Source organism: Salvia splendens, chromosome 2, assembly GCF_004379255.2.
Source record: "Salvia splendens isolate huo1 chromosome 2, SspV2, whole genome shotgun sequence".
NCBI lineage: Eukaryota > Viridiplantae > Streptophyta > Magnoliopsida > Lamiales > Lamiaceae > Salvia > Salvia splendens.
The window spans coordinates 461809-483944 of record NC_056033.1 but is presented as its reverse complement, the minus strand read 5'-3'; the positions used below and the strand labels follow the sequence as shown (position 1 = coordinate 483944).

The 22136-nt window shown below is 38.9% G+C and overlaps 1 protein-coding gene across 1 annotated transcript; it reads left to right on the top strand.

Moving 5' to 3' along the window:
• Window positions 1-11689: 11689 nt before the first annotated feature.
• LOC121781417 (autophagy-related protein 18g-like) lies at window positions 11690-17188 on the top strand. The gene is made up of 8 exons (XM_042179161.1): window positions 11690-12204; window positions 12672-13130; window positions 13611-14030; window positions 14192-14431; window positions 14535-15350; window positions 15427-15584; window positions 16079-16206; window positions 16422-17188. The coding sequence occupies exons 1-8, from the start codon at window positions 12040-12042 to the stop codon at window positions 16892-16894; spliced, it is 2859 nt and encodes a 952-aa protein (XP_042035095.1). The 5' UTR covers window positions 11690-12039; the 3' UTR covers window positions 16895-17188.
• The last annotated feature ends 4948 nt before the right edge of the window (window positions 17189-22136 follow it).

Genomic DNA, 22136 nt, shown 5'->3' with positions numbered 1-22136 from the left:
AATATTTCTAGACTCTACGAAGGGGACGAATATGCTATTTTCGGCTTGATTCAATGAAAAATTTAGGCTTTCCGGACGGTCGGGTAGGGGCGACCGCCCCCACCTGCCCCCCCGGATCCGCCACTGGAGGTGAGTGTGTTTCATTTGAAGCAACGGTGACTTGTTCCAGGCAGAAGGTGGAGAAGTAAACGGAAGCTTCTATGTTAGGTTCATCTATTTTTGACTAGTAGGAGTACTCCACTATTTATACTTTTAATTTGTTTCAATCAAATAATTTTGGCATTAACACGTTTGTTTGCTTCATGTCAAAATCAGAGAATACTGGTATGTTATAAAAGTCAATTTGTTTTGGTTATTTGCTTCAACTTAGTATAATTACATCATCAAGATATCGACTCTGTTTATTTATATCTTTCAAATATTTTTCAACGTGTTTACATTTCTTACTTTTTATATTGATGAAATTGTAGTTTTTTATGTTTTTTTTTTAAGATCTTCGACATTTGAATTCCTTTCAGACAAATGAAAGATATTATTCCATCCGTTGAAGATGATTAACTTTCCCTTTTGACTTTATCTCAATCAAGATGACTCATTACTAAAAATATAAATAATTTTACCTTTACTTTGTTTTATCTTTTTTACTTTATTATTTTCATTTAGTACACAAAATAAAGTTGCATAAAAATATCGTGTCACCCAAGACCAAGGAATGATTGATCTTCCTTTGGACGGTGGGAGTACTATACTAGAGTACTACTCCAAATCGTGATCAGTTTCTAGGTTCTTTCCCTCAAGTCTCAGTGGACTAAAAATAGTAGAGTCAATATTAATTAATATTAGTAATAATTATGTTGGTAGTCTTTTGATTGAAATTGATGAGCACATAGTGACCAATATTCAAAATACATATTTGGTTGTCTGGATTCTGTGTGGAAAAGTAATAAATTTTAAATTCATGTGTTTATTTTAATTTTTAATTAAATTAGGAAAGTAATCAGAATTTCAAGAACACGGAAAGTTAGTATAAATTTCCAGGATTTTGAATCCTAACTTTTCTTATGTATTCTTTTTTTCTGATTTAGGATTCTTACATATTTAATGCAATATAAGTATAGTTTTATTATTATTATTATTAATTAATTACAATGTATTAAAAATGATATAAAATTATAAATCATACGGAATGCTTAATTTTAGTATAAATAACTATAATTAAATTATCATAATTATAACTATATTATTATAATATTTTTATATATTTTTAATTATCATAATAATAATTACTAATTTATTAAATAATTAAATATAACTATATAATATAAATTATATAATAATTATTATTAATTATTATTTTATAAATTAATAATTAATCAATAAAGTAGTAGTAAAATTATAATTATAAAATTTATTTAATTATATTATCCCGTAAATATTATAATTATAATTATAATTATAATAATCATATTTATTATTATAATCATTTGTGATTATAATACTTCATGTAACTATAATTATAATTATATTATAATATATTATAATGGATAATCCATATTTAAGCTAATAATAAATATAATAATATAAATATTATCATTTGTAATTAATAGTTAATTAAGAAATTTATATTATTATTTTTTTAATAAATAAATTAGTAATAAGTAGGAGTATATTTTTAGTTTGGTGTTTAAATCAAATATAAAATTTAAAATCTTGATATTTTATAAACACAGGAAAGTAATGTTATTAGGAATCATATTCCTGGTATTCATTTTCCCAATAATCATTTTCTTTGCCAACTTTACTTTCTCATCAATCAAACATGGTCGTATAATTTATTGGACTATCTAATACGGAGTATGAAACGATTGTTAGGCATCTACAGATCTAAGATACACTCACACAGTTGGCGTAGTAATAATTTTCTTTAAAAATAAGGCCAGGGGTTCAATGTTTACCATATAATGGATCAGTGTATATGTTGAAACGAGGGATTAGTCATTTTGACTCCTAGCAGATGGAACACCTTCGGAAATGAAAAAGAAAAAAAGAATTTTTTTTTATATTATGCATCTTGTACTATTATTTCATTGAGGAATCTTGTAATAAGCCTGAAATTAGGTGACCGCGACCAGCAACTTTTGTCAAGGTTGCTTGCTTTTGTTCTTTGATATTTTAAAAAAAACGGTCTTTTTTTACCCTTAGATGACGGTGTTTGATGTTTATTCGGATTAGGTTATCTGATCGGGAAGGGTGGTTACGCTGAGGTGTATAGAGGGCGTTTGCGTGGGGGGCAGCTCGTTGCCATCAAACGCTTGACAAAAGGAGGTATGGAAGAAAGAATCGCTGATTTTCTCACAGAACTCGGGATAATGGGGCATCTGAATCATCCCAATACTGATAAATTGGTCGGTTATGGTGTTGAAGGTGGAGTGTACCTTGTTCTCGAGTTATCTCCCATTGGAAGCTTGGCTTCTATGCTTCACAGTGAGTGCATCATTAGAGTAATTTTTTTCTTTTATTTTAAGCATTTGTATGAATTTGGAATATACGTTCCGTTTATTTTGTCATGAAACAGACCCTAGGGAGAATGTAGAGTGGAGTACTCGTTATAAGGTGGCGTTGGGAACGGCTAAGGGGTTGTTGTACCTGCACGAGGGCTGCCAGAGGCGGATCATTCACCGTGATATTAAGGCTGCAAACATATTGCTTACAGAGGACTTTGAACATCTGAAACTGTGAAATTGTCTATGTTGATGAATTTTCTTGTTTAAACATATTGCCAATATCTCGTTTTACATTTTCCTGTGTCGAATAATGATTTGTATAGAAGTGAATATATCATGGAGATGGCATAAGTTGGATGACTAGGTTTTGATAGCGATGAATAGATCTTGTGAAGTTATGTGTGTTTTCAAGTGTTTTATGAATTAGTGCTGACGGCTTAGTTTCGTTTCAGATATGTGATTTTGGCCTTGCGAAATGGCTGCCAGACCGATGGACTCATCTCACCATTTCAAAATGTGTAATGATTTATAGGATCAAATTAGTAAATCTAGATTAGTACGAAATTGCAGCTACAAAGGGAGAAAACCAAAGCTTTTATGATACATGGTTGTAATTTGTAAATTGTAATTGTACATATTATTTTATTTTTGTTATATTTTCATGTTGGATTTGAAGATTCATGGGCGTATATTGGAATCCATGTAAAGAAAAGCGACCTACCAATGAAAAAATATCGACATTCTTTGTATTTATAGATAAATATTCAATTTTTTGTATGCTTAAATTAGTTGTATTTTATACGTACTTCTCCCTTATTACAAGAGTTTATTGCACACAAATTCACAAGTAGGGCACATAAATTTTAAAATTGAACCTTTTCATTTAAATACTAGGAGTATTATTATGATGCACTATGTCGCTATAAAAAAAATAATATTATTTAATAGTTAATATTTACTCGTATGTGATGCGCACACACTCAAGAATCAAGATCTATTAACTAATCGATAACTAAAATTAGAAAAAATATACCTTCAAATCAAAGAAAACACCGTGTTTTGCTCGCCGAGTAGTACTAGTAATGTCTAACTTATAGTATTATGATGGAGTACGTACTAAACAAGCCCAACAGCAGTAAAGCCCATCAGCCTAAAGCCCAAGAAAGAGTATCAGTTCGGCATGACTAAAGAGTATCAGAGTTCAGTTCGGCACGACCAAAGAGTTCGGCCCCAGCCTACAGCTCGGTAAAAGCCAACCAATCAAACTCTGCTCTCAGGTCGGCATCAAGCTCTACTCTCAGATCGGCAAAAGCTGCTCGGCAATAATTCAGCAGTTCGGTCTCAGTATTCGACCGAACTAGGAGATAGTGGACTCATGCAGGAGTTCCACCTCCACTACACCCACGATCTATTTAGTGGTGTCAAGCAGTCATTAACTCATGCAGGATAGTGGACCCATGCAAGATCGCCACGATCTCCACGACATCCACTACCTAGTAAATAGCTGCATGCCACGATCTTGGTCCTTTGTATAAATAGAACCTAGATCAGATAGATAGGGAGATTCTCTCGATCTCTAGAGATAAAATACAAAATAGCAAGTCTGTATTGTAAGCTGTAGAAAACAGATCAAGCAATACAACTCTGCCCTCTTTTCTTCCCGTGGACGTAGATTTACCTCAGTAAATCGAACCACGTAAATTCATTGTGTCGTGATCTGCGTTTTTCCAGCATTCATCACCATCGAAAATTCGCCGATTCATCACTGGCGCCGTCTGTGGGAACCAGAGAACCAAATTTGTGATAAAGCGAATTTTTGACCCTTTTTCCACCCCAAAAAAATGCATACCAGATCACATACCACCCGTAATACCGTTCGTGATCACCGTGAGGAAGCTAGTCCAGCTCGCAGGTCTGAAAAACGGCCTCGGGAGACATCTACCTCCGGTTCTCACGAAGGAGGAACAAGCCACTCCAGGAGTCATCGCACCGAGTCTTCCCAGCAGCCCGATTTAAATGAAGCTGTCAAGCTGTTCTTGGCCGAGAAGCAGGAGGAGTTCTTAACCTTCCTGCAGAAGAGCCAACAGCCGGAGAAGACAACGGCGGATTCTCCCTCCTCATCCAGACATGAAAGTCACTACCGCAGTAGTGACGTGTCTTCCAGGAGAAAGAATCCTCAACCCCGACATGTTCCTGTTCCTCCTCGGTACCGGAACCACAGGAGAACTCCATCTCCTCCGTACCGAAGAAATATCGGGTTCGCCATGTACGGAGCATTAAAGACTCCGTTCTCGGACGATATCACCCGAACTCCTTTGCCGCGGAACTACCGGACACCGTCAATGACTTATGACGGGCTAGTGGATCCTCATGACTTCTTGGGACGCTATCAGTATAATATGGCGAACCAGGGTCTCAATGAGGTCCATATGTGCAAGCTGTTCCCCGAGCTGCTCATCGGGAACGCCAGAAGGTGGTTCGACAGCCTTCCTCAAGGCAGCATTAGATCCTACCGAGATCTAATGGATGCTTTCCACAGGAGGTTCTTTCAGAAAGCGGAAGCCCGGATCACTTCGGCTCAGCTGCTTTCTATACGTCAAGGTCGCGACGAAAAGATCAGCGACTTCCTGACGAGGTTCCATAAGGAATGCCTACAAGTAGATAATCTCAATGATCTACTTGTCATTTCGGCATTCCAAAATGGAATCCTGCCCGGAGCTCTCTACAGAAAGCTCGTGGAATGCAGTCCGCAAACAGCTCAAGAGATGTGGGACATTGCGGACCAGTTCTCCTGTGCCGATGAGGCAGACCGTCGAAAACGGTCTTTAGACAGCTCATCTAGAGGAGACGAAAAGAAGCCCGATCATAGCGATCAGAGGTTTCCTCGCCGAACTCCTTTTGAAAGAATTCAAAGGGCACCGGTACAAGGCAGATTGGGACCACGTCTCAATCCTGAGAAGCCGCCCGCTCAGTTCGTACCCTTAAACAAGTCAAGAGCGGAAATTTTCGAACTACATTCCGATATGTTCGAAAAACCAAGGCGGATGACGAAATCGGCCGCGCGCCGACCTTAGGATCAATTTTGCTCCTTCCATCAAACCCACGGTCACGATACCGAGGAATGCCGAAATTTGGCTGCAGGTATTGATGTTCTTGTGAAAACAGGAACGTTAAAAAAATACCAAAGCAAGCAGCCGAAAAAGAACAAAAGGCAGGGAGGTGCGAACTGCAATCCTCAGGATCCGAAAAGGCATGAGGATCCCGAAGACGACGACGAGCCGCAATATGATGGAGTAATCCAGACTATTGATGCTCTCCCTGCCGGGAAGACTAAGTCGTCCCTAAAAGCAGAACGCAGAGGTTCCAATCAAGAGGAGCCAACACATAAAAGGCTGAAGAAAGACGAAGTGATTACATTTTCAGACGCCGATCCCGTCCCAGCCATCTCTCCTCACCAAGACGCTATTGTCATTCAAGCCGGAGTGGCAAACAAACTGATCCACAGAGTATTTGTGGATACAGGAGCGTCAGTCAGCATTCTTTTTAAAGAATGTTTCGATAAAATGGAAGTGGATCCAGCTCGGCTCAGTCCGGCTCCACTTCCTCTGAAAAGTTTCGCCCAGGAGGACACCCGCCCTGAAGGTATTATCAGCCTTCCGATCACGGTGGGAAAAGCGCCTACAAGCTCCAATACGATGATCGAGTTCTTTGTGGTGAAAGCTCGGTCCCCGTACAACATCATCCTGGGGAGAGACTGGCTCAACACAGTTCGGGCCGTTTGCTCTACTTATCACCTCACCATCAAGATCCCCACTAAAGGTGGGATAGCGGTCATCCGAGGTGATCAAAAGAGAGCAAAAGAATGTCTGCAGATTGCGCTTAAAAGTGCCGAGCAATCAGTTCGGCACCATCAAGCATAGCAATCACAGCAACCGGAGTCAAAGGCAAGCGAGATGACCGAAGTCACTTCAGAGCCGAACTCAATGACCGTTCAGTTATACGAAGATGATCCATCCAGAACGATCAAGATCGGCTTCGCAGGAACGCCTCTACTCCGGGAAAAGACCATTCAGCTCCTCAAGGAGTACAAAGATGTCTTTGCATGGTCTCCGTTGGACATGACCGGAGTGCCCCCCGAGGTAATCACTCATCGGTTAAATATTGATCCTTCAATCCGGCCAGTAAAACAGAAGCAAAGACTCTTTGCGGCAGAAAGAAGCCAAGTCATCCATGACGAAGTCCGCCAATTGCTAAAAGCGGATGTACTATTCGAGGTGAAATATCCTTCTTGGGTGGCCAATCCTGTGATGATCAAGAAAAAAGAAGGAGGATGGCGGATGTGCATAGATTTTACCGATCTAAACAAGCACTGTCCTAAAGATTGCTATCCCCTTCCGAATATAGATAAAAAAGTAGAAGCTTTGATCGGCTTCGAAATTTTCTGTTTTCTTGATTTATACAAAGGATATCACCAAGTGTTGATGGATGAGAGTGACGCTCCGAAAACAGCTTTCATTACCGATTTCGGCATTTTCGCTTATAAAAAGATGCCATTCGGTTTAAAGAATGCCGGAGCCACTTATCAAAGGATGGTAGACAAGCTTTTTCGGCACCTAATCGGAAAACAGGTTGAAGTGTATGTCGACGACATAGTTGTCAAAAGCAAAAGCACTTCGGAGTACGAGCACAACCTCAAGTCCACTCTCAACGTGCTCAAGAAAGCCAACCTCAAACTTAATCCCCAAAAGTGTACCTTTTTGGTAGATTCGGGAAAGTTTCTGGGTTGTTGGGTACTCAAGGCAAACCCCTCAAAAGTTCAAGTCGTTCAGAACATGGCAATGCCGAAGTCTATACATGACGTGCAAAGGCTAACCGGATGTCTAGCCGCACTGAATCGATTCCTTTCCCAAGCAGCCGAAAAGCAATTGCCGTTCTTCAAGGTGTTGAAAAAGGCACCAAAGTTCGAGTGGGGAGCCGAGCAGAAAAAGGCCTTTGACGAGCTCAAAAGTTATCTAGCCGAGCTTCCTATTCTCTCTGCTCCAACCGAAGCCGAAGTAATTTTCTTATACTTAGCGGCATCCGATCAAACCATTAGCGCGGTGCTTGTACGAGAAGAAGGCCTAAAGCAGTTTCCCATCTACTTTACAAGCCGAGCATTAAGAGGTCCAGAAACAAGGTATCAACCTCTGGAGAAAATTGCTCTGGCGTTAGTAAATGCAGCAAGGAGACTGCGGCCATACTTCTATGCTCACAAGGTATGCGTCTTAACCGATCTGCCTCTTCGGCAAGTTTTGACCAAGCCAGAAGCATCAGGCAGAGTCGCCAAATGGGCCATAGAGCTGGGAGAACACTCAATCGAGTACCTACCTCGAAAAGCCATCAAGGGACAAGCCTTGGCAGATTTTCTTGCAGAGGCCAAGTTCGATCAAGCAATCCCTGTCATTGCCGAACAGAAAAATTCTGCCAATGCCGAACTAGCACAGCCCTTGGAATCCGAAGTAGAGCCGCCGGACTGCTGGAGCGGATTCGTAGATGGAGCTTCAAACAAGATGGGAAGTGGAGCTGGTATTCTGCTTATCGCTCCCGATGGACACGAGGTAACCTACTCACTTCGGTTCCTATTCCCCACTACTAATAATGAAGCCGAGTACGAAGCCCTTCTGGCCGGACTCCAGTTAGCGCAAAGTCTGCTCGTCAAATCTCTCAAAATCCATTGTGATTCACAAGTCATAGTGAATCACATGTTGGGTATAAGTGAAGCTCGTGACGAGAGAATGAAGAAGTATTTGGACAAAGCGCAAAGCATCAGCCGAAGTTTCTCCTATTTTCGGATAATCCGCATTCCCAGAGCGGAAAACAGCCGAGCAGATACCTTAAGTAAGTTGGCCTCAGATCCGAGCTCAAAGGCGGAAGAATTAATGCATCGAAGCATTGATGAAGCCGAGGTACATTCAGTATCCAGCTCGCCGAACTGGATGACGCCGATCTTGCAGTATCTGGATCAAGGACAATTGCCCGAGGATAAGAGAGAAGCTTGGAAGATCACGTGCCGAGCACTTCGGTACGAACTTCATGAAGGATTCCTCTTTAGAAAGTCTTACCTCCAGCCGTTATTGCGGTGCGTAGGACCAGAAGAGACGGACTACATCCTCAGAGAAGTTCATGAAGGATCGTGCGGCAGCCACATCGGAGCTAGAGCTTTAGCTAAAAAAGTTCTAAGATGGGGATATTATTGGCCAACCTTGGTACAAGAAGCAGTGCAGCTCGTCAAGACCTGCCCGAAGTGCCAAATCCATGCAAATATCCCAAGGATGCCGCAGACCGATCTATCCACTATGCAGAGCCCTTGGCCTTTCATGCAATGGGGCATAGACATAGTGGGACCACTTCCTCAAGCTCCTCGGCAAATGAAATTCCTAATCGTTGCCGTGGACTACTTTACGAAGTGGGTGGAAGCTGAACCATTAGCTACGATAACGAGCTCGAAGGCATTGGATTTCGTCTGGAAGAACATAGTGTGCCGATTTGGCATACCCCACATCCTCATCTCGGATAACGGGACTCAGTTCACCGACAAGACGTTCAAGAATTGGTGCCAAGAGCTGAATATTCAACAGCGGTTCACTTCGGTCTCTCATCCACAAGCAAACGGACAAACGGAGGTAACAAATCGTATCCTGGTGAAAGGGTTAAAAGCTCGGTTAGAACAAGCCAAAGGACAATGGGTAGAAAATCTCCCTCAAGTCCTATGGTCCTACCGAACTACACCCACAACCTCCAACGGTGAAACTCCGTACAGTCTGGTGTACGACACTGAAGCCGTAATTCCGGTGGAGATCGGCATACCCAGTCCCCGAACTCTAAACTTCTCAGCAGAAATGAATGACGACGGACTGAGAGCCGAGCTAGATCTTGCCGAAGAGAGAAGAGAATTGGCATGCATAAAAGCAGCCAAGTACAAGGAGCAAGTAGCCCGGTATTACAACCAAAGGGTGAAGAAGCTGCAATTTCAAGTGGGAGATCTCGTCTTGAGAAACAACGAAGTAAGCCGAGCAGAAAAGCTGGGCAAGCTCGAACCCACATGGGAAGGTCCGTATCGGGTGTCAGAAGTCCTCGGCAAAGGGTCTTACAAATTGGCTCACATGTCAGGAGAACAGGTACCCCGAACATGGCACATTTCCAACCTCAAAAAGTTCCATTTGTAAGAGACAGTCCGGTCAGTCAGTCTTGAGTCCTGTTCAGTCAATGTGCTTTATTTGGTTTACTTGGTCTTTTTTTGTCTCTGTGCGTTTTGTCTGTGTGTTTTGTCTGTCTCTGTGCGTGTCGTCTCTTACAAATGTTACTGAGGTATCTTGTTCTTCGAAGGCTGATCCCCTTCTTAGAACATATACAAGCCAACGATTGTGAGTCAAAGCTTCTACAGAAGATACAAGACCACAATTCAGCTTAAACAAGCAGTTCGTCTGAAATGAGCTGCAACAAGCCAACGATTGTGAGTCAAAGCTTCTACAGAAGATACAAGACCACAATTCAGCTTAAACAAGCAGTTCGTCTGAAACGAACTGCAATAAGCCAACGATTGTGAAGTCCAAGCTTCTAAAGAGGATACAAGACCACAATTCGGCTTAAAAATCAAGCACTTCGTCTGAAACGAACTGCAACAAAAGTCCGATTCTCGCGATAAAACTTGCCTGAATTAGGACAAGGGAAAGTCCGATCCACGCGATAAAACTCGCCGAATTAGGACAAGGGAAAGTCCGATCCCCAAATTAGGACAACGGAAAGTCCGATCCGAGCGATAAAACTCGCCAAATTAGGACCAAAGACGAGTCCGGTCAAAGATGTTTATTTCATCAGCCCAAAGACGAGTCCGGTCAAAGATGTTTATTTCATCAGACCAAAGCCAAGTCCGGTCAAAGAAGAGTTCACTTCATCAGACCGAGGACAAACATCAACTGTACCCCGTACCTTTATCCAGAATGCCGAAGTAATTCACTTCGCTTTCCGGGGGGGGTAGTGATGGAGTACGTACTAAACAAGCCCAACAGCAGTAAAGCCCATCAGCCTAAAGCCCAAGAAAGAGTATCAGTTCGGCATGACTAAAGAGTATCAGAGTTCAGTTCGGCACGACCAAAGAGTTCGGCCCCAGCCTACAGCTCGGTAAAAGCCAACCAATCAAACTCTGCTCTCAGGTCGGCATCAAGCTCTACTCTCAGATCGGCAAAAGCTGCTCGGCAATAATTCAGCAGTTCGGTCTCAGTATTCGACCGAACTAGGAGATAGTGGACTCATGCAGGAGTTCCACCTCCACTACACCCACGATCTATTTAGTGGTGTCAAGCAGTCATTAACTCATGCAGGATAGTGGACCCATGCAAGATCGCCACGATCTCCACGACATCCACTACCTAGTAAATAGCTGCATGCCACGATCTTGGTCCTTTGTATAAATAGAACCTAGATCAGATAGATAGGGAGATTCTCTCGATCTCTAGAGATAAAATACAAAATAGCAAGTCTGTATTGTAAGCTGTAGAAAACAGATCAAGCAATACAACTCTGCCCTCTTTTCTTCCCGTGGACGTAGATTTACCTCAGTAAATCGAACCACGTAAATTCATTGTGTCGTGATCTGCGTTTTTCCAGCATTCATCACCATCGAAAATTCGCCGATTCATCATATTACATTAATTAATTAAATTTAAGCAATTTGTTTCTAAATGAATGCTGGGTTCCAATTAATTTTGTCTAATAATTTTAATTCTCGTATAGCAATCAAAATAGCACACATAATCTTATAGGTGATCCCATCGTGTGTGCTTAACATTTCGATTTCTTAACAAGGCAAAATTATCTTCTTTTTTTTTCCGACTTTGTAGTACATAAAATACGGAAAAAAAATTTAATTCAATGTATGATATGTAAACGATAAATTTTAAACAATTCAGATCCTGACCAGAACATTAATTTCAAATAACAAAATAGCACATTAATTTCTAAAAACGAAATGGCACATTAATCTTTGACCTTTCTTAACTTTCCTCAATTTAGTTTTTTTTTCTCCTTAGTTAATTTACAGGAAAATTGAAAACTAGTAGTAACAATTACTCCATATAGAAGAATTAATGCAATAGATTGATTACTTAACACGAAATTTGGAATTTGGAATTGGGTTTTGAAAATCTTCTGAATTTGGGGTGTGGATAGATTTGGATTATAAGAAGCAGAGGGGGATCGCGTGCATATATCTATATCCAAGTCCATAACAGTAAACACAAGCATTTTCGCTGCAAGTCAAACCCCACCAATTTCACCCATTTTTTACGGTATCTTCCCAAAATTATTGCTACTGTTTCGCGGCGGTGTATTCATTTCTCTCCGGCGATTGTACAAATTGATGATCGACGGCAGCTCGCCTGACGCGTCGGCCTGTGCGGCGGTGCCCGACTGCGGTGGACTGGATTCCGACCTCTGCGGCGAGGCGGTGGTGGTTGGGAAGGGTTGATTGAGGATACCAAGTATTTCTGTTGTAGAAATGAAGAAAGGCAAGGGGAAGACCGGCAAATTGCTGCCTAATTCTTTGAGGATTATCTCGTCTTGTATCAAAACGGTGTCGACTAATGCTAGCACCGCTGTGCGCTCCGCCGGAGCATCCGTCGCCGCCTCCATTTCCAACCCAGGAGACGATCGGAAAGAGCAGGTCGATATTCCAGACTTCGATTTTGATTCTGTTATTGTATTTTAGTCATTTCTCGTTGCTTCACTTGATTCAATCCTACACGGCAGTTACTTGTTTGTTTGTCGTACAAGTTTGGAGAAATGATCAACCAAACTTGGTTTGTTTTAATTCTCATAAAAAAAGTTGGTTTATTTCGCCGAAAGTTGATCCGTATAACTGTTGCGTGGAGTTGATCATTTATTTTCTGGATAGGTTTAGGTTTCCTTGTTGTATTTTAGGTTTTTGAAGTTGATTTCTGTCAATAATCTAGTCGCATCGCTTTTATGATTCGAAAGGTGAAGTTTTTAAAGAATTTACCAATCATTTCTTGTTCGCTGAACATCAAATTTATTTACTTTCTTGTTATTTTTATTGTCAATTTTCTTGAAGTATTGGTTGAATTGGAATTTGAAACCATTGATTAGACAAAGTTTATTTTTGTTTATCAGGTTTTGTGGGCTGGCTTTGACAAATTAGAGCTCAGTGCAACTTCCATCAGATGTGTCCTATTACTTGGTTATCTGAAAGGTTTTCAGGTCTTCGATGTTGAGGATGCCTCTGGCTTAAGTGAACTGGTATCTAAGCGTGATGGACCAGTTACCTTCTTACAGATGCTTCCAACTCCTGCAAATTGTGATGGTACAGGAAAGTATAAATCATCACATCCTATACTGGTGGTGGTTGGTGGGAATGAGGATGAAAGAATCCCATCAGCTCAGTTTACTGGTCAAGGCAATGGTAGATATGGTCCGACAGAAACATCGTTTGGGAGCCTGATAGAACCCCCTACTGCTGTTCGGTTTTACTCAATGAAGTTGAATGAATATGTAAAGGTTGTTGACTTCAAATCAGCAGTATTCATGGTTAGATGCAGCTCCCGAGGCGTAGCTATTGGTCTCGAAGAACAAGTAAGTACCCATGGGCATAACAGTTATTGATTACAATTTGCACATGAGCCTACCACAATCACACCCCCCCCCCCTAAAAAAGGGAAAAAAAACAGGAATCAAGGCTATCATCAACGTTTCCATGAATTAATAGCAGTGTAGTGGATTAAAGACAGTCTATTGCTTGATTGTAGTATTTGCATTTTCTCTTCCTTTCAGTTGGTTGGAACACATTTTGCATATGTGATGTGACTTGGATTCAGAACTGTTCTCTGGGCAAGCTTGCCTTCTGTCAGAGGAACTTGGGATGATCTGATTCAAATGAGAAAGTTACTTAAATTGGCGGGTCCTAGTAAATGCAATGTATAGTTGATTGTTAAATGAGATCCATTGCAAGTATGATTTACAAGATGATTGAGTACCAATGCCCTTATTTCAAATTCCAACTTTTCATGAACCTGATAACTTAGTTGATAATTAACTTTTTTGTTATTTTTGCAGATTTACTGCTTTGACAACCTTACTCTTGAGAAGAAATTTATAGTTATAACCTATCCTGTACCGCGAGTTGGAGAGCAAGGATCATTTGGAATCAACACAGGCTATGGTCCAATGGCTTTGGGTTCAAGGTGGTTGGCTTATCCCCCTAATCGCCCGTTCCTGTTAACTACAGGAAGGGTGAGTCCAAAAAGCCTTGCCTCCAGTGTAAGTCCATCAACATCTCCAGGTAGTGGCACCATAATGGCTCGTTATGCAGTCGAGTCTAGCAAACACTTAGCTGCAGGATTGCTCACCCTGGGGGATATGGGATACAAGAAATTTTCTAAGTATTATCCAGAGTTGGTTCCTGAGAATGCTAGTGGTTCTCCTGGCTGGAAAGCTGGAAAACTAGCAGCATCTGAACCTGAGAGTGCCGGAGTGGTAAGTGCAAATCAGTGGTATCTTGGTATTTCATTAAATTTGGTAATTACTGATGAGCAGAAAAAAAAATTAATGTTTGTACCTAGTGTTCTGTCTTTTAGAGATATTGAGCTTCGATATCTACTGATGATTGTTTTCCTCGCTATATTTTATTATTGCAGATTGTTGTGAAGGACCTTGTTTGCTCAGAAGTTATAGCACAATTTAGGGCTCATACAAGTCCAATATTGGCTTTGTGTTTTGACCCAAGTGGAACCCTTCTGGTTACGGCTTCTGTACATGGAAATAACATGAACATCTTTAGGATCATGCCTTCCCATAAATGTGGGGGATCAGGATCCAGTGACTGGAGCACTTCCTATGTGCACCTTTACAAGCTTTATCGTGGCATAACAAGTGCAGTAAGTATATGCACAGTGGTCTTTGTCTATTGCTCACTAATTCCTTTCTTTCGTAACCCATGTCTTAACATTATCCCCTTGTTTTTCCTGTCTTAATCACCAGGTCATCCAGGATATTTGCTTTAGTCATTACAGCCAGTGGATTGCTATTGTATCAGCAAGAGGAACTTGCCATATCTTTGTTCTGTCTCCCTTTGGAGGAGATGAAGGTTTTCATACTTTACATAAACCTGGGCAAGGCACCTCTCTGTTTTTAGCTTCCACTCGACCATGGTGGTTTACGCCATCTTTTACTGTTAATGAGAAGCCTTCTTTGTCTCCACCTCCTTGCACCATATCTGTCATCACCAGGATAAAGTGCAGTGACTCTGGGATAATTAATTCAGTAAGCAATGTTGCTGCCTCAATGGTGGGTAAGTTATGGGTGCCTTCTGGAGCTGTTGCTGCGATCTTTCATAATTCTAACTCTATTGGTTCTCTGGATGTTAAGTCAACTGGTACCTCGCTGGAGCATTTATTAGTGTTTACGCCATCAGGCTTTGTGGTTCAGCATGAATTTTTATCCTCAATGGGCCCTGAACTGATTGGGACTAGAACTGAATCTTTGTCAGCCCCACAAACCAACCCTCAAAATGAGGAGTTAAGGGTGAAAGTAGAACCCATTCAATGGTGGGATGTATGCCGAAGATTGGATAACATGGAAAGAGAGGAGTGCATTTCTGGCAGTATCTTTGATGGACTGGATGATGCAGAAATTGATGAGGATTCCAAAATGGTTTTCCGGGAGAATGCAAGTGCTGGTGACAAGAAACTTGCTAAGTCTGATTCTCTGAAGTCACTAGATAGATCTCACTGGTATTTGTCAAACGCAGAAGTACATATAAACTCTGGCAGGATACCAATATGGCAAAAGTCAAAGGTATACAATTATAGATAATTGGCATTCTTGTGATAAATGAAGCTCTTGTTTAACTCAATATGCTTTCTTTAATTAGATGCATTTCCACGTAATGGAATCTCCACTAGCAGAATGTTATCCAGGTGGGGAGTTTGAAATTGAGATGGCTTCTTCACATGAGCTTGAAATACGGCATAAAGACTTGTTGCCAATATTTGACAATTTTCCTAGAGCAAGATCTGGCTGGAATGACAGGTTTCAATACCTTATACTTGGCTATTGTTCTTGGTTATACTTGTCCTCTCTATGATTGAAATACTCTCAAACTCTACTGCAACATCTTTTAGTACAACAAACCCAGATTTTTCTGATATACTATGAAATACTAGTATATTTTGTTTGTGCATGAACAGTTTACAGTCCAATGAAATCGTTAGATTTCCGCATTGCATTTTCACAAGTTAATAGCTTGGATAGGGTGTATATAGATGATGTTAGATGGGTATTTCAGTGTTTATATTACAGTCTATGGAAATGCAGTGTATAACTGTATATCAGAGATATTACTGAGCAAAACTTTAGATGGTTACTGTTTTCCCGATGGCCTCTTTGGCCTATCCATTTAGTAATATTAGTTATCCTAACTGCTGATGCAACATGAAACGCTAAACAGCTTTTTATGATGGTTTTGTTAGCTAGTAGATAAATCATATTTTCTCGTTTAATTGTCACTTGGTTTACTTATGCAGGTCTATACCTTCCGATGGAAAATACCTTAGTGCTTCTGTGAATAATTCTAAGCAAAAGACTAATGAAGCAAGTATTATTTTTCATTCAAAGCTACCCTCTTTTAGCTCTACAGAAAGCTCAGAAGGAGGTAGGATGCGTTAACCTTGAGGTTTTCTTGTAACTGTGTGTACTTATGGAACTTAGAGATTATTTGGGCCCTGCTTGAAATGTGAAAATTTGTAGTTTGTAGGTTTTCAGTGATACTGCTTCCGATGATAGTTCTATTTTCATCTATCTAGAAAGTATCTCTCATCTTGAATTACGTCACATAATTAACAACACTAGGTCTGTACTTTACACCAGGGTCATCCAGACGAATGGAGAATTTGCTTGATTTGGATCACATGAGCTTTGACAGATCTCCGATTGTTGTTGGTCATGCTGAGAGTAAGACCAGTGTCAAGGGGTGTATGCCAATTATTCCATGTCCTTCACAAAACACCTGCAATGGAAATCTTCTTTTGGATAATGCTGCAATCAGTAGGTCATCCTCACTGGGGAATGAGATGCAGTTGCTGAATGTTGACAATCCCGACTCAGACACAGACATCGTTATGCCTTCGAGGAACGATGTAACTGTAGATTTTGCTCCGTTATTTAAGGAAGGGTACTATAACAAGCCAGAGCTTCCCGATCATCGGCAGTCAACTGAAGTTATAACGCATGAGGCAAATTCTGGTGATAACACGCATGAAGAGGAGAAGTTGGAGGACGAGGAAGGGCCTCAAGAGGAAGGTTGGATTGGAGGGATGTTCGATTTCTCTGAAGACTGCTAAATCAGAATCCAGTTCGACGGGAAGGAACAAAATCGTGACAATATACATGATATGATACACGTGCACCTTACTGCCCTATGTGGTATGTATACTGTTGTAAATATAACATTCTGGTTTATGGAGAAGATGAATTTGGGTTTTCTCACGTTTGCTGTATTATCTTCTGTACAGATGATAGAACTTAGTTGCTTTGTGTAACATTTGTTTTCCATGGAAAAAGGAGTGAAATGGAAATATGGAAAAGTAATTCAACACCAACATTTCATTAATCAGATTCCCTTCATTTTAGTGAAAGATCCCTCTGCTAATTTGTTGATTCCTTAATATATTGTGTTTCTGTAAATTAATTTCTTCTTTATGTGCTATTGGAGGGAAATTTGTTGCGGCATTTTAAGAAATTTGTTGCGGAATCTTTTGTTTTTATCTTTTTATGGCATGCTGTTTGTGAAGTCAATGTAGACATTGAAATTGTCTTGGTTTATTTTTGCTTTTCAGACCATAGCATGCTGGCCATTTTGGGGACTTTTGCAATTTACAGCTCTCTTTTATTTTTGCTTTTCAGAATGCATCAGTTCTGTTCTTTTGTTGCTATTCGAAAGTTGGGAAAATATCAAAAAATTAGAGTTGGAATAAAAGAGTTTAGTCAATTTTTTTGGCTTAAACCACTTCTAAAAAGTAACGATGAATGACAACTCTATTGGTAAGATGCTTCTCTTTTTTTCTCCAAGAAGACATAGATTTTAGTGATGATGGAATAAGCTGTGAATCTCAAATGATTAACTATTTTATTTACAAGCAAACATTCTCTCTTCCCTCCGTCTCTCTCTATGAATGGGAGATGGGAGGGAGGTGGAGACACTGCATAGTAGTAATAATGATTTTATCAAAGGACTGGAGTGTAGGTTGATGATAATGACAAGATACCTAAACTTTATAAATATACACACATGATACTTTCATCCACTCCAATAGTATCAAATATACATAGCACTTAATTACTACTCCTACTACTACTAATAAAAAAATTTGAATTGATTTCGAGGGGCTACCAGGGTAGTGGGGTTGTTGAAATGAGCACATTTCCCCGTGCAATTTACTCATAGAAAGGACCATTTCAATTTTCATATTTACAAGAAAATGTTCTTACCCATTCCATTGATCACAACCCATATCTTGAAATTTTCATATTTACAAGAAAATGTTCTTACCCATTCCATTGATCACAACCCATATCTAATCCTCATAGGTGTGTAATTAAATACTAACTTTTTACAGTAATAACTAATAACTAAATATCAATTTTGTATGTTAAAAATATCAACACAAAAGATAAAATTTATCAATCTTTCTTGTGTTGATATAATTATGTCTTTGTGTTGATAATTTTAATACACAGAATTGAAAGTTATTAGTTATTACTGTAAATTAGTTAACACACTAACGCAACTCTACTACAATATAGTCAAATTCCCCTTCTCTTCAATTTTTCTAAATTGAATGATCTAGTGTAAATATAAATACAGGGTTATATGTCTGCATTTATGTTTTAAACAATTATTGGGCAATTAGTCTTTAAATGGGCATTTATGGTTAGGCTACTCAATTAAATTGTCCTGAATTTGCATTTAGAAATGGACCCTTTTGTGTTGTGACTTTATGGCCTAACAAATTGTCCTTCAATTTAATCTTTCAATACAACAAATTGCTAATGTCTCACCTTCATATAATCATTAAGTGAAATTGATTAATTACTATTAGACATGCCCCATGCCTATGAAAAATTGGAAAAAGAAGTAAAATTTAATATAGTCAAATTAGTAAGACTAAAGGCCCATTTTGGTCCTTAACATATTGCGATTTTACGATTTTGGTCCAAAACATTATCTTTTGAATTATTCGGTCCCTCACAAATAAAAACGGGTCACATTTAGTCCGAATTGGACGGCACTGTTAAAATTTAACAGTCAACGAATCTTAATTGGATGTTGACCGGATTAAGTTTATAATTATTAATGTCTAATATCTAATTAAACCAAACAAGAACTAGGGTCGCCCGCTTCATCCCCACGCTCTCTTTCTCTTTCTCTTTCTCTCTCTCATTCGGTTCATCCAATTCCTCTTTCTCTCTTTTCTCCCATTCCCGAACCGGGACGCTAGAACTTCCATCGCCTTTTCCTTTTTCCCTCTCGAGGTCGCCGACTGTCGCTTGTAACTCTCCTCCATCTGCTCCTCTTCGGGTTGCCGCGCGTCAGCAACTCGTGCTTTCCAGTGAGCGTCGGCTCTTGTCTTCATCGCTGAAGTTCGTGTTCGCCATCGCTGCCGAACCGCCGCGTCGGGAGTCGTGCAGCGTTGTCACCAGCTTCATCAGTCGGCGTCGAGGGGGACGAGGCCTCGAGCGCGGCGTAGGTATCGTCCTCAATCATCGGGGAGAGGGTGGGGGAGTTGGAGAAGTGGGCGTGGGGAGTATTGTGAGACTTGGCCTTCTTTATCGCGGGGAGAATTGGAGATGTGGCGGCGGAATGAGGGGAGGAGGAGGAGGAGCGCTTGCTGGGGTTGGAGGTGCAGGTTGGGTGAGACATAAGAGAAAAAGAGTGATGAATCTGCTCAAGGGAAGCTTGAGCTCTTCCTCATTGCAGGAGAGAAGGTCTTTTTTGCGTTTTTGATTTTGCAAAGAATTGCAATCAATAATCTTTTTGTTTTGGGTTAAAAATAAATGACAAGCAATTCCTTTTGTTAAAAATAATTTTAAATAAAATTAAAATTTTTTTGAAAAAAAATAACAATTCGAATTTGTTAACTTAATCCGTTCAACATCCAATTAAGATTCGTTGACTGTTAAATTTTAACAGGACCGTCCAATTCGGACTAAATGTGGCCCGTTTTTATTTGTGAAAGACCAAATAATTCAAAAGATAATGTTTTGGACCAAAATCATAAAATCACAATATGTTAAGGATCAAAATGAGCATTTACTAATGTAAGATCATCTTCATAGCTAATACCATGGCCTAGTCTACATTATTGATGCACCGTTTTCTGCCATAGTGTCTATTATATAGATGAGGACCTTCCTACGAAGATTGTGAAATTGTTTTCTCATATCTTATTCTATTAATGTGTAACATATGTTACAAATAATTTTTTTAAATCATTGAAATATAACTATATTAATTGAATTCAAAGGTTGTTATATTATTGTATACACATAAGTTCACATATAATATGTCTTAGAATCTAGTAGATGTGACTCTAATTTTTTTGTATAAATATCTTTGTCAAGAGCGATGGAGTAGGAGATATTAATACTACTCAAATAAATCATATATAATGTGGCTACTGTTTAGTTGATTAAATAATGGTCCTCCCACAATTGAGAGCTACACATGAGTATTCTAAAAAGACCCAAAAGCAAAAGTAAAAGATAAATAAAAATGCACGTTGTTTATATCAATTAATTTTTATTTTCGAACAAGATGTAAAGCCGAACTTAAACAAGAAAAATTATAGGACTCATTAATAAATTAAAGTATCTACATATACTTTGCTTAGTTAACATATCTATAGCAAAAAACCAAACAAAATCACACCCTTCCAAGCAAACTAGATATGTGATGCAGACAAAAAAATAAAAATGAAATAAGACATATGAATAAAAATGTCCAAACTGTCTTATGACTTTTATTTTTATTCAGTTTGATGATATATTTAAGATGGTATTTCGTCTTCAACTTAAAAGAGAGGAAAGATAGTATTCTCAAGTTTGTGATCGAAGATATGAAAGGGAAATTTTTGTTCAAATCGAAATTTACAGAAAACAAGCTTCCAAATGAATTCAATGTTCGATGCTGACGGTGATAATTACTTCTGGACATGAATCATTTAAATATGAACTAATTTCAAATATTTAGGTTTATAGATTATATAAATCACAATTTTAATATATTCAGCCCAATTACAATTTTGACCGTCAAAACGAAATAATAATAATTAAAAAAAAAAGAGGCGTGAGAAAATGGATCGGGTGCTTGACATTTTTATTTTTTCTTATCAAAATGAGGAAGCCATTTACTATTACGCTTATAAATGCTTAATTTATGAAGCCGACGTTGTAACGAACTTCAGTTATAAATGAACCAATCAAGTAAATATCAATTCCACTTTCAACCTTTTGAAAATTTGAATTCGAAGTTATAACCACCTATTTACTTCTACTTATCAAATTTGCGACAAATATTTGGACCCCGAGAAAAACTATATAGTTAGGGATAATAATTTTCATCACAAACACACACAACATTATTTGATTAGTAGTATCAAGTCTTTTCGTGTAGTACATGTTTTTATTGGGTTAATCCAACAAATACACGATAGTTTCGATGGTCGGATAGGATTTGAAAGACCCGTTAATAATTAATATTAGTATTTCTTCCGTCATGAAAATTCGTCTTATTTTGCTCTTTTAAAACGGAATGACTATTATTTTTATTTTTTATTACTCTATTAAAGTTAAGTTTAAGTTTTTAGTAGTATTTTTCAATGTTCATATGTCGCCTTAGATTATCATATCGAGTTTCGTGTTGCTGACATGTCGAGTTTGTATAGCCATCGTGTTGTAATCGGGTGGTGTCAAGATGAACTGAATCGCATCGCTAACATGTTCATGCCGTGTTTGGATTTGAATGTAATAGGGGAGTTTGTGTTCAGTTTAGATTTTCTCAACATATTGTATTCGAATTTGACCTTAAAAAATAGAGTTATTATCATTTTGACCCGATATCAACAATACACACACCCTTTGTCAAAATTCAATCGAGTACTATCAAACACATTTAATCATCTATAAAATGATATACTCCTACTTACTACTCAAAACAACATTATACTTTATTCGTTCCATAGTAGTGTAGTCATTTTGCAATGTTGGTCGTTCCATAATAGTGGAATCATTTTTATTTTTTTTATAAAAATCAACACATTTCTTCTTACTTAATTTATTTTTATTTTCTATTCATCTCTTTATTTTTTTCATTTCCTGCCTTATTCTTCATTTGCTTAACTTATTTAACAAAAAAATTTCTTAAATAGCATGCAAAAAAAAAAGCATCTAGAACCGCAGAAAGGAGGGAGTACATGGTCAAGCTGTCTGTCATAGTACTTACTTGATTCTCAAGTCTAAGTCTGTAACATGATAGAAAGCTGTTAAGTCAACACACAAACAAAGGTATAAAACTGAACTTGTTCC

What these genes read in the sequence shown, in the direction of transcription:
- LOC121781417 (XM_042179161.1), top strand. Translation starts at nt 12,040, where the DNA reads ATGAAGAAAGGCAAGGGGAAGACCGGCAAATTGCTGCCTAATTCTTTG. An exon ending in CTATTGGTCTCGAAGAACAA is followed by an intron (nt 13,131 to 13,610) that starts GTAAGTACCCAT and finishes TTATTTTTGCAG; the next exon opens with ATTTACTGCTTTGACAACCT. An exon ending in CAATATGGCAAAAGTCAAAG is followed by an intron (nt 15,351 to 15,426) that starts GTATACAATTAT and finishes TTCTTTAATTAG; the next exon opens with ATGCATTTCCACGTAATGGA.